The sequence below is a fragment of the Lepisma saccharinum genome, chromosome 23, assembly GCF_977018435.1.
Source record: "Lepisma saccharinum chromosome 23, izLepSacc3.1, whole genome shotgun sequence".
Classification (NCBI taxonomy): Eukaryota; Metazoa; Arthropoda; class Insecta; order Zygentoma; family Lepismatidae; genus Lepisma; species Lepisma saccharinum.
In genome coordinates, this window is record NC_139251.1 from 16,556,074 (window position 1) to 16,569,622 (window position 13,549).

Genomic DNA, 13,549 nt, shown 5'->3' on the forward strand with positions numbered 1-13,549 from the left:
AAAATGCATCTTCCTACGTACTGCTTTTTTCCTCCTTTTAATCACATAAATTCCTCACAGGTTAAAAATCGTATTTTTAATAGAATCTTCGATGAATTATACTTTACTAGTATACCCTGTACCAGCTAACTGTAGAGCAGGGTCGCACATATCAGAGGAGGAGGAGGAGGAAAATCAAGTGGTGAAAGCGCAGCGTTGCCAACCTTACGGTCCTGACCGTACATGTTCGGACGTACGGTCCAGACCTTCGTCCGTACGCTAAATGCACGGCTTGTCAAAATTTGCTCTTGCAGTTTTATCCGTAATATTTCCCTAAGAAATTCTTAAACCAAGCGTACGGACCGGGAGACAAGAATACGGTCCGTTTGCCATGTGCATTCGGTATTATCCTTTTCAAAAGTTTGCAACGCTGCATAGCGAAGGAGGAAATCGGGTAACTCCCGTCGCCCATTACACAATCCCGTTTCTCTCACTGTTCATTGGTGGAGCCGTCTCGCGTCACTACTTGCGCAGTGTCTCGTTCGCCTGGTCTACAGTTAGCTGGTACGTAGTATAGCTATAACACCACCTTACGTAACAATCGTAACAGTCAAGAAAAGGCTAGTCGTTACGAAAACAATGATAGCAGAGGCTACTACTCTTTATCATTCCCACACAGTCGCATGCATTAAACACATGTCATATGTGCTCTCATTGCAGGAGCAGCCACTGAAGTAGAAAACCAGAGCTAAATAGCTCTGCTCTCCCAAACGTCCCAGCCCAATTTTCCGCGACCATTAGTCATTTGGCGCAAGAACCAATAATCGAAACTTTTAATTGGCTCAAATTGTTAAACAATTCCATCTTATGGCCCTCCATTACCAGGCAGAGAGTATCAATCACGGCCATAAATAGCGATTAATTTGGGGGAAAAGAGCAGAAGTGGTCGATCACCATCCGTTGTTCAGTTGGCCGCGGCAGTTGCCGGATTTGGCAAATGGCATCGGAGTGATATATGTACACCGTGGACCGGTAAATTCATGTTTCTAACAGTCGATGACTCGGTCCCAACAAATTTTGCTTGAAAAACCAATTTAATTTTTTAAATATTAATAAATATTTAATAAAATAATAAAAATTAATAAAAACATCACTCAATTTATTTTTTGCTGCAATGAATCGGGAGCAGGAAATCCAATCCTTATATTTTGATTTACATATATTTTGATTTTCATAAATCTTACTTCACCACTGAATTCCTGATGAAATTCTAGCCCAAAACAATACCCCACATGCCCCCCTTCCTAGTTCAAGAAATGAAGTTGGATCCAAGATGGCGGTCATCAAGATGGCGGACTTTGTCATGACATGCACAAAAAACTTTCCCCCTAGGCCTAACATGTTACTACTGTGACCAATGCTGCAATCTACACCCCCTTTCATTTTATAAGGGGTGGTCAGGGACTTTTGACTCACCCTGTATTTTAAAGTAGCATCACTACGATGGCCTCCATTTCGGCCCACACACTATATCAGTCTTTGGGTAGGAATTTGAGCCACCTATTCCAGATCCAATCTTTAACTTCATTGAGGGTGCGTCGCGGTTGTTTGGAAGGCTTCTTCTTTCAAATATCCCAAAGAAAACAATCACACGTGGACAGATCCGGTGGGCTAAATAATGTCCCCGTTGTTGTTTTTGTAATACGCTTTTACAGTGAGTGCTCCTTCATCACTGAATGGTATAGCAGTGTCTGTAAGATGGCGGTAGTTACGTGTTACCTCTGACGTAACAGCTAGTGTTGCAAAATCTCCCGATTCATCGCTGCACCTTGTACATATTTTCATTGGTATTTTTAATACCGAAAATTTTCAGCTAATGAGAATGTGCAATGATAACACTGTTAAGCCTTGTTTCCATGTTTAATGAAACACGCGTAGTGTATTTTTATACAATAAAATTTGCTTTGGTCAGTGTTTCACTATTGAGGATATTTCCAGTAGAAAATATTTGTTAAAAAAAATTACTACGCAAACTAAAATCGTAAATTTCAGAAGAACCTCTCTTGGTCCAGAACTTGAGAAACACTAAGAATGTATCGTCGCGATTAGTCGCTGAAGACAAAAGAGAAACGAAAATATCGAAAGTAGCGGTGGAGGAAGTTGCACAAAGATTGGTAACATTATAGTATAGGTGAGACGGATTTCTTCAAATTTACAGGAGAAAGTACTTACGGAAATCATTTTCTGTAGCGTTGTGGAAGTTCGTGAATGTAGTTTTGATCCATTTTAATGCGAACATATGTTGTTTTCTGCGAAAATCTCTGTCCGACACGATATTTCTGCTGCCGCCATTTGCTTTCTGCACGAGAGCACAATGCTCTGTGTGTTAAGATGACGTAACCCCCATAGTCAGTGTTTCAAACTCGCCGTGTTTTCACTAGAACATGACGTGTCGAGTATTTTTAATTTTTTTTTTTAACTATGCTTGCTTAACCTAACTTAACCTAATCTTACGGAAAATGGTTTTTGAAGCTAGCGTCAATGGTTTTGGGGCTAACGTCAATGGTTTGTGGGGCTAACGTCAATGGTTTGTGGGGCTAACGTCAATGGTTTGTGGGGCTAACACGGATGGTTTGTGGGGCTAACGTCAATGGTTTGTGGGGCTAACGTCAATGGTTTGTGGGGCTAACACGGATGGTTTGTGGGGCTAACGTCAATGGTTTGTGGGGCTAACGTCAATGGTTTGTGGGGCTAACGTGGATGGTTTGTGGGGCTAACGTGGATGGTTTGTGGGGCTAACGTCAATGGTTTGCGACGTATTAGCATAACTTCAAATACGAAAGTAGGTATTTTCCGGTGAACGAGGTTGCAACACCGCATAAATCGACAAAAAACTCGCACATCGCGCCCTGAACCAGTACGCTATAGCCCGCCATAATGTGTTACAGAATCGAAACAACAAGTAATGAAGAAAGGTTTGGATTTGTTTTTTCGGCTTGGTGGTTATTCTCACCCATACTATACCATATATATATATCTTTGGGTACTATATAGTATCCAAAGATTAATGAAAGCGATGCCTCTGGGCAACTTTGTATAGTTGTAATGAAATTTCACGTCAGTATACACTCATTTGCATTTCCCTATTACGAAACAGAATTGATGATGAAACATCATTCATAAACCATTTTTAATTTTTTATTTCCTCTTCCTCGTTTTTCAGGTCCGGCTCTTCGGAACAATGGGAGAATTTCTGGCTTGAAATATTTATTTCCTTAGTCCTCCGCGAAGCCATTCTTCCATCTTCGTCTCGTGTCCATTCTCAATCCTTCCTCCTTTATTATTAAAGTCCACAAACCGACTTCTATATAAGGATCCTGCTCATGTGGACTGGCGCTAGAAGATCTCTATGCATATGCAATACGATAAATGTAAAGGAGACTTTGCACCTGAAATCGCGTCTCTCCTTATCTTCGGTGAAAGTGGGGCACATCAATCACCTAGAGGCTAGGTGCTCTGTAGTCATTGATGACAGGCCAGGGGTCCCAGTTTCGAATTCCGGCCTGAGCATGGGCGAGTTTCCCATTATCAACTTCATCATGTCGCCATTCATCCCCATTTTCGCAAATTAGTCAAAATTGGCACAAAAAACGAAGTAAAAGAAAGCAAATAAACCAATCAATTATTGATGACTGGATTGGGTTTGATTACTTGCAGAGAACGCAAACGACTTTTATGTGCAATGCCGAAGTTAAAGCAAAAAATACCTTTTCTTCCACACAGAAAGGTCTACATAAAACACAATAAAAGAATACAGCATATAAAAGCAACGTACAACATAGCCTACAATATGCTTACAGCAAAAATAAAGTTCACACAATACAAAAGTACGACTTACACTAATTTGAACAATTTTGTTTCTGGTCGCCAGTGCATGCTCCCGCCTAAACAATCTAATGACAGCTAATTACCTGGTTATGTTATGTGCATTCATGAAGGAGGCGAGCCTTGTAACTCTTATACTACGTATCATTGCAAGACACTTATTAATCTAAATTCACGACATATTCCACTAGCATAACAATATTAGTGGGGACCGTCTTACCCCCACATGGCTAATGCACAGAAGGGGCCGCCTTACCCCAACGCGTATCATGCAGCGAAAACAACAAAGGAAAAGCTTATACGTTATGGAATTCAAACCAGGAAGCAGCGTTGTATGCTCCACACCTCATCTAACACTCCTATAAACGTGACTTTTGTACAACTACAGATTCGCTTGTTTATCTAGAGTTTTTCATTAAGCAGAGAGTTATATCAGCCACTTTGATCGTTATTCTTTTATCACTTACCTTTGTATTTACGAGTATGCAGCTGGATGCTTCATTTAAACAACACGACGCTTATGTCACCCCACTTCAGAAAGCCTACCTGCGTGTTGGAACAGGCACCGTTAGCTCCAAGTTTCGCCACGTGCGGCGCTGCATAACAAAACGTTGCAGGTAGGCCGTCTTTACAAACTGACCGTCTTTGAACAAATGACCTTATCAGAAACAAATTATGATATAAGCCAATTTTATTTGCTAATAAAAATTTCCTATAAAGGAAAGAGTAAGGTCGTCAATATGACTACGCAATACTGATTTTTCATCTTAGCTCGCTAGGGTTAAAATATGTTACATTCTAATAGTGCATTACAATGCAAGCATAATATATCATCTAAAGCCATAAAACTCACACGGCCTGTCTCCCGAGTCAGTCAACCAGTACATTCCGTCCGCGTTCCGACAGCTATTTCAAATAATGTGATTGGGCCATTTGCCCTCTCGTCATGTGGAAGTGTCCATGACATTCCGTTAGGGATTTTAATTGAAACGATTGTCCGAGTAATTATTGATTATAGTTAATGCACTGACTCGATCACATGCATGTTCGTTTGGTGCGTTCATGGTGTGCCTGTGTCACAGGTTATTGAGTTCCTGCATCAAACGTCCCTCATGTGAAATGACCAGGACTTCGCACATATTCAATCACTAGTCAGCCACTGGAGGCAAGATATCGACAGTTCTCAGTCAAAATAAATAACTCTGGGGGATAACTCAATGAAAGGCGTTTGGTGTGAATTTTGTTTGTTTCTAGATCGTTTTCATGCCTTTTAACGTTAATCGCAACAATGAGCATGAATGGTGCACAAGGAAACATGTATGCATCATTTAGAATTGCGAACCAGAATGTCTGCTGTCTTATTTTCATCTCAGGACAGTCGTTATGGCGTCTGACTAGCATGCGGGAGATCCGGGTTTGATCCCTGGCGGGAGAAAACCGGGATTTTTTTTCCAACTGTTCAAGCGCCCACCCAGCGTCGTATAAAGTGGGTACCTGGAGGAAACTATGTGGGATATAGGCGGCCAAGGGCGTGGTGCTGATCACATCACCCCCATCTTCGGCCGTGATCAAGATAGGGTAGGGCCCTAACTCCACACACCCCCGATACGTCTTCATGGCGTGGTGCAAAGCACAGGGGAGCACTTTACTTACTTTTCTGACCTAATCGCGACGTTGATTGTGAATGTTGATTGGATTCTAATCTGGAATCTTCGACGACGAAAGCAGGAACGTCCTAGACACCGATGGGGCCCACCTGATCTCGCATATGCTTGCAGAGTTATGGAATCTGGTTTCTTCCGCCAATGTTTTATTAAACATACTCGTGTTTGGATCGGAACTTGTTGCAAGGGATGTGATTGATGTTATCGGATCGTCCCGTAAGCACTGTCGTTTCTATTTACATTTAATTAAAAATAAATGAAAATATACAGTGTCTTTTTTGGTTGAGTCACCCGCAGAAGGCGGTTAGCGTGGCGGAAAGTAAGATCACGTCTGCCGCAAACAGGATCCAATATCTGCGTAACTGGAGCTGCTAGCTATGTGATGAAAGAAGCTAGTATAATTAAATCGACAGTTACAATTAAACTGAGCACGTACCTTGTTACGAGAGGCGTTGGAAATGATGTCCTCCTGCATACACACATTTACGGCATTTTTAAAGAACATTTTCACTGAAACGTATCAGTTCTTCTTCCCATATTGCTTCAATTTCCCTCCTGATATTTTCTTCCAATTCGTCTAATGTATGGTTTCAGGTTTCAAAGCTTGCTAGCTCGCCACTCAGATGTATCCTTCTTGCGCAAGGCGCCGGCACCCTTTGCTTCTTATCAAGAATAGACCCTGATTACCTAAATGTGTTTTAACAAGTATCCGAACCCTGTCTCTGTGTGAAACAGGAACATCTGGGAATTCTGCTGCAAAACGTATTTCGACTTTCATACAAAAATTCGTAATGACGTAATAGTCGTACATAAAAATGCGTTGTTTCAAATTGTACGAATGGCGTGGCATTACTAGACTCCAGATAAGCACTAGTAATGCGAAAATTAAAACAAAACAATCTACAAAACTTGTTAACACCTTAACACCTCAGAAACACGTGCAAACTGGACATCAGCTATCTGGATAATGAAGCACAGTGCAAGTCAGTGTACAGCTGCGAGTCTAAATGCCGGCAGATGCGATCTTACTTCCCGCCGAGCTAGCTTCCGTTCCACGGGTGACTCAAAAGGCACTCTATTTGTGGAACAGTCCCTGGTCAATGCCTGCCTCGCATACGAACCTCTCATACATATTAATAAGTTACTTAATACCTGACTTGTTCATGGAAGTAACTCGAAATGGCCGTTTACATTTCTTCATCAAGTTGGTGTTGAAGTGTAAACAGACCTTTTTCAAGTTCTTTCAATGTTGCTGTTGAAGGCTATCAAACTAATAGTAATTGCAACTTGCAACTTCGCAGACATTAACATATTTGCAAATTTGAGCGTACTTCCATCTGTTGTCAATCATTAGTACCTTTCACTGATATTTTTCAGAAATTTTAACCTAATTCTGCCGAAGATAACGATCAAGGATTCGAATCTCGTAGATCTAGTCAAAACCTCACAGAGAATGATTGTTTGGAAAATTAGAGCAATCTCATTGGTCATTTACACTTGGAGAATAGAGCATAGCTTGTCATTGATTTTCCAAATTGATTCTGTTCAACTTCAAGTATATTGCACTGTTCTCTTTTCTTCCAGCCCTAGTTCCCAGCAACTTGACTGACGCTCTGGTGTCGATGTTCTACAGCAGCCAGGGAAACCCAGATCTGAGAGCCAGGAAGGAGATCACGCCAGGTGAGTGACGCTGATATATCGTCTGTTAACACTATTTGCAGCTGTGCTGAATTGAGCATAATATTTGAAACTGGGGAAGTAAATATACATCCCGCCAGGTAGGAAGCACACCGGGGAGTCACTAGACTGCGACAGCCAATGAAGCTCGTTCTATAGTCCAGAGCGTTTATCTTGGTACAGCGCCTGCCACTTATGTGGGGGGGGGGGGGGTGAATAACCGCGCACAGAGAAAAATGTTTGTTTGGATTAACCAAAAAATGGTAGTGGTGAACAAATCGTTTGTTTAAATAGGCATCAACCAAACAATTGTTCACCAGTACCAAAAGATTTGGTCAAGTTCTATTTGTTTGTCGTAAACAATTTTTTGGTTACCAAAACCAAATATTATTTTGGTAAATCTAACAAAATGTATCCCATTTGTTTAGGAAAACAAAATAATTTATTCAAAATTAAAAAACGATTTGTTAAATAATTTATTCATAATTACTTTAGTTATAATCTGGCTAATTTTAGCTAGGGTGGATAGTTTTAAGAAACTAACTGATCTCAAAATACACATTCAGAATAGAACGTTCATGTGTAATACCCGATTTTGAAGTGCTTTTTTTTGCGCCACACTTAGCTTCCTACTTATATGTCCGAATCAAAAAGGTTGCTCATGAGAGATTCACTTTTATTCACTGCAGTAAATTTTCTTCTTTAATACGAGGGTGGTTCAATAATTATTGTCCCTGACATATAAGCAGTATTATTTTTCCACAAAGTCCCCCTTCACAGTAATGCACTTCTTCTACCTATGTTGTAAAGCCACTATGCCAGCTTCAAAGAATGTCTGTGGCTGAGCCGTGAGCCATTCTTCCGCAGCGTCCATAACAGCAGCATTTGAGGGAAAATGCGTCCCCTTGAGGTGCTCCTTCAACTTCGGGAACAAATGAAAGTCACTAGGGGTGAGGTCGGGTGAGTAGGGAGGGTGTTCCAACACATGGAAACCAGCAGCATGGATTGCGGCACCAGTAACATGGCTTCTGTGTGCTGGAGCATTATCGTGGTGAAACAGCACTTTTCGCCGCAACATCGCACGCCGTTTCTCCTTGATTGCTTCGCGTAACTTAGGGATTAGGGCTGCATAATAGTCCCCAGTAACAGTGTGTCCCACCAGGTAGTCAATAAGGAGCACATCCTTCGCATCCCAAAAAATTGTGGCCATAACCTTGCGTGCTGATGCTTGCACCCTGAATTTGCGGGGGGAGGTGAATTGCTGTGCCGCCACTCCATACTCTGTCGTTTGGACTCGGGATCATAGTGGTGGAGCCATGTCTCATCCACTGTCACAAATCTATCACAGAACTGCTTCAGGTCTGCCCCCATCAGCTCCAAACCAGCCCTTGAACATTGAACTCTGTCTTTCTGTTGTTCACGGGATAACATTTTGGGGACCCATCGCGCTGACACCTTTCTGAATCCCAAGTGTTCATGCACAATGGTTTCCACTGAGCCTACAGAGAAGTGCATGATGTTTGCTAACTGTTGCACCGTGATTCTTCTGTCAGCCATAATCATGTCATGCACAGCATCAATGTTTTCTGGGGTGGATGCTGTTGTTGGAGGACCAGCACCAGGGGCCTGTTGACAGCTTTCCCTGCCGCAACGGAAATCGCGGCACCAGTTTTTTACCACCTGGTAGGTAGGAGCCCCATCACCCAACACACTGACCATGTCCTCATGAATCTCCTTTGGGTTTAGCCCCTTTTTCTGGAAGTACTTGATGACAGCTCGTTGTTCGGTTTTATCCATTTTTCAAACTACGTGCTACCTCTCACACCTAACACGAGAAAATCAAATTTACTATAGCACCTACTGTTCTGAAATTTTGCATATAGGCATCTAAGACATTAGGCTACAATATCCCCATCATTCATTGCAATTCATATCCTTTAAGTATGCCGGGGACAATAATTATTGAATCGCCCTCGTATGTAGCTTTGATGTTCACATATCTTTTGAAGAGTGTTAAAGCACAATTTTTGTACCATTATTTGTTGTCCAAAAACTTATGTTTCTTCTACACATTTTGACAGAACCATCTAGCGGCGGTAACTATATTCTGATTTTTCTTTTTTCAGAATATTAGGTTACACAACAACATAAAGACTGGCTTCGAGTAATTATCTATCTACATGAGTTTCAATTTTCGACAAAGGATTTTCATACTACACTCGACGAAACTGGATAATCGTTATTTCAAATTCGGAAGCAGGCTCACGCACATATAGTAAATTTAACCAAACGTTTTGTTTCTCTCTACTTACATATGTATCATTTTGTTTACGAGTACCATATTTCGTCTGACCAATTTTTTTGGTATTCTTAAACAAAATTATTTAGTAATTACAAGCAACATTTGGTTATCGGAAACAAAAAGCATAACCAAACAGCTCAACCAAACTTTTTTGGTAATTCCAAACAAACCAGATTTTTTCTGTGCGAAAGGGATTAAGAACGAAAGAGTACAACCGCGAAACGTAACACAGGATTAAACGTGAAAGGAATAAGAGCGAACCGGAATAGGGGCGCGAACGGAATAAACGCCAAGGAACAACCGCGAAACGGATTAAGCGCGAACGGAATAAGCGCGAAATGTTTAAGCGCGAAATGGAATAAGAGCGAAAGGAACAACCGCGAAACGGATTTAGCCCGGAACCAAAATTGAACACCGGATAAGCGCGAAAGGGACAACCGCGAAATCAAAATTGAACACCGGAATAAGCGCGAAAGTTACAACCGCGAAACGTATTAATCGCGAAACCAAAATTGATCATCGGAATAAGCGCGTAGAGAATAACAGCGAAACGGATTAATCGCGAAACCAAAATCGAACACCGGAATAAGCGCGAAATCAAGATTGAACACCGGAATTAGCGCGAAAAGAACCGCGAAAGGGATTAAGAGCGAAACGAAAATTGAACCCCGTAACTAGTGCGAAATGGATTAATCGCGAAACCAAAATTGAACACCTGAATAAGCGCGAAATGGACAACCGCGAAACGGATTAAGCGCGAAAAGAATAAGAGCTAAAATATTAATCCCTAAAAGGATTAAACGCGAACGGAATAACGCGAAGGAATAAGCGCGAAAAGAACAACCACGAAACGGATTATGCGTGAGAGTTTCACTTTTACGCTTAATATTTTTCGTGGTTGTTCAGGCGACCCACTAGGTGTTCTGTTGTCTGGGAGACTGTGTTTCCAAAAGTAAGTTTGGTGCAAAGATGGCAACTGACCATGCTGTTGCACGAGTCCGTCGAAAGGGCAAGCAAATAATAACCTTAAAGTGCAATTTTTTTTCCTCTCGCCATCTGAAAGACCTGCTCCTTTTGTGCCAGTTGGCTTCTCCTCCGCTGTGAATGTGGCAACAAGGGATTTAAATTCCCCTCTCAGAGGAAACTGCGAGTTCTGGCTGGCAAAGAACAAAGCACGTGCTGTCTCCAGCGCTACTCTCATTGGATGCAAGCGCACACCTGAACGCTGTCAAGGTCTTCCAGAAGACAAAAGACTACCGGGTGGTGAGACTGTACAATCACAGTCAATAAGAATTGGACACCTACATCCTGAAACACTCGCTTCACTCTGCGCGGTGGTAGAAGTTGTCATTGAAAATTTCCTATTAAAATCCATTTATCGCCGTAGAGTTAGGCAACACACATAGCGCCTTACTTGGAAGCGAGTGTTTCAGGATTCGAGTGTCCCATTTTTATTGCCGTTGACTGTACCTAGAGGCATAGCGAAAGAAAGCATTGTAACCAGACATCGTGGCAAACACGATGGCCTGTCTCCAGTTTCTTCTTCCATGGCACAGTGCTTGTGATTAAACTCTAGCCCCAGTCCCGATTACCCTCAACTGAACTTAAAACAAATATTGATCGAACTCTTTTGCCTTCTTTAACCCCCACAACTACTCAAACACTTCTGATCGTAACTATTTCGGTCATCATCTTCAGTAAGGTAAAATGTAAAACTATTTCCTGTACATTACACCAAGCCGTGACGTGATCAACACCACGCTTCACCACCACCAGGATTGCCTTTAATGTACCCATTTATTATGGGTTGGGTGAAGCCAGGGTTGTTAGAGGTTCAGGAATTTTAAATAAATTCAATTCCGGTCCAGGAGAGAAAATCAGCAAGCGTAAATTGGTTTTGGACCGTAAATAACCTTTTTAACTGTAAATACTTCAATTCTGTCCAGGAACCTTTTTTTCTGAATTAATTTAAATACAGTCCGGGAACCTTTTTTTCCGAACCAATTTGAATTCGGTCCGGGAACCTTTTTATCCGAATCAGTTTAAATAGGGTCCAAGTTCCGTATTGAAATGAAACAATACGGACCTGACGATAAACAATTATCCACTTGTGAGCATGAAAGACTAATCCAGGTGCTGGCTGTCTCGAGAATCTAAGGTACGAGGTAGAAATGGGCGAAACGCAAACGCCGCAGACACGTTACCCTCTCTCCACGTAGCCCCATTCTCTCGAGCGCATAGCAACACTGCCCGTGCCTGTTGTGATATCTGCTGGGAACACAGCAGCCTCACCTTACCTCATCGACGGCCCCTATTGGCTGTGGTTCCTGGATCAGATGCCGGAGCAACACGTGACGGGTTGTTTTAACTCAATGTGACGCCACACTAATATAGTCCATTGCGTTATGTACAGTAACTCTTCGACAAGGGAGTTTTTGAACCTGGCCAACGAGAGAACAACAGCGTTTTGATTTACTCCCTGGGCTACATTATCTACAACATCAGCGTGACATTCCAATGTAAAACGTACTCGCGGCTATTTTTAGAAGGCAACTTTGATCGGTCAACACTGATCCAGGAATTGGAAATAAATTTAATCCCGAACTGGGAGAAAAAATAAGCAATCGTAAATGAGTTCTAAACAGTGTATAACCTTTTCATATTTAAAGCATTTCAATTCGGTTCAGAAATCTCTTTTCCAGATCAATTTAAATACGGTCCAGGAACCTTTTTTCCGGATTAATTTAAATTCGGTCCAGGAACCTTTTCCCCCCGCATCAATTTAAATACGGTCCAGGAACCTTTTTTCAGGAACAATTAAAATACAGTACAGGAACATTTTTTTCAATGTAACAATACGCAACTTGGACCGAATTTTTGTGTGAGGAAAAGGGTTCCGGTCCTGCAGCGGAACCCAATAGAATTTATGCCTTCCTGGACCTTTAACAACCCTAGGGTGAACCTCAATTTCTGGAAAACTTTCTACCTGAAATTTCCCATCCCGGGAATCGAACCTGCGTCCCCCACGTGTCTTCTGTACCTACCATAATTACTTATCTAATAATACTAGTACTAATTCTTACGGCGCAAAAACAATAGCAATAAGTAGTATAGAAATGAGTTAGTGTATGTTGGAGTTTAGTATTTATAACTAATTTACATGTATTTAGAACTAAACAATTATTTTATATGCATAATTTATGAGTTTTTTGAATATATGAATATTAATTTATGAATAATGTATAAAAATAATTGTTTAGTTATATGTAAATTTGTTCTAAATACTAAACACTAACTTATTTCTATACTACTACAATACAAAAGAACGGTAGATTTTTGGAAAATGGGACATAATGATGCATGAGATGCAATGTATCAAAATGATGGACCTCCGCTACAATTTCTACATAATAACGCCGGGGGGTGCTCGTGTGTGTGTGTGTGCGTATTTGAGTGCGTGATTGATGACCCACCACAGTCAATCGCCTCTGTCAGCGTCAACGTTATCATGCGGCGCGTGACCGCTTCAATCTGTCAGCCCGGAAACCCCTTTCCACTTGTCAGTCCGTCATCCTTCATAATTCCGGGACGCGACGTCAGCAGATCCCCCCGGCTGCATATTAATATCGGAAGCGAAAGGGATAAATATGCAGACCGCGACATCTCGCAGGTAGCTGCACAATTTTGCGAGGATTTATGCAACTGCGGAAATTGCCGTTCCTACATTGCCAATGTGCTGCCGCCGTGTTGCTAGCATACGTGTTACTGTTGTTACTGTGTCGTACACAACACCATTAACACACAGGATGGCCGTGGTGGGAATAGGGAGGAACCTTGTTTGACTCCCAATACGCGGATGTATGTACCTATCATTTTCATTCTGTACATGGGTTTTGATGTACCGCAGAGACGAGAGCCGATAAACTCTCGTCTCGAGTTCGAAATGACTTTCTCGTTCTCGTCTCGAGTCTGGTGCCTCTCTGATGGCGTAGTGGTAGCGTCGTCGTCTTGTGATCAAGGGTCTCGGGTTTGATACCCGTTG

General features: G+C 41.8%; 1 protein-coding gene across 2 annotated transcripts in view; it reads left to right on the top strand.

The window, feature by feature from the left end:
• Window positions 1-13,549, top strand: part of LOC145977744 (discoidin domain-containing receptor 2-like) — a 522,813-nt gene that overhangs the window by 387,863 nt on the left and 121,401 nt on the right. For both annotated transcript variants that reach the window (XM_083109999.1, XM_083110000.1), the window contains exon 8: window positions 7,113-7,208. In XM_083109999.1, coding sequence (XP_082966125.1) covers window positions 7,113-7,208 — 96 coding nt within the window. The remainder of the gene's footprint in view (window positions 1-7,112; window positions 7,209-13,549) is intronic.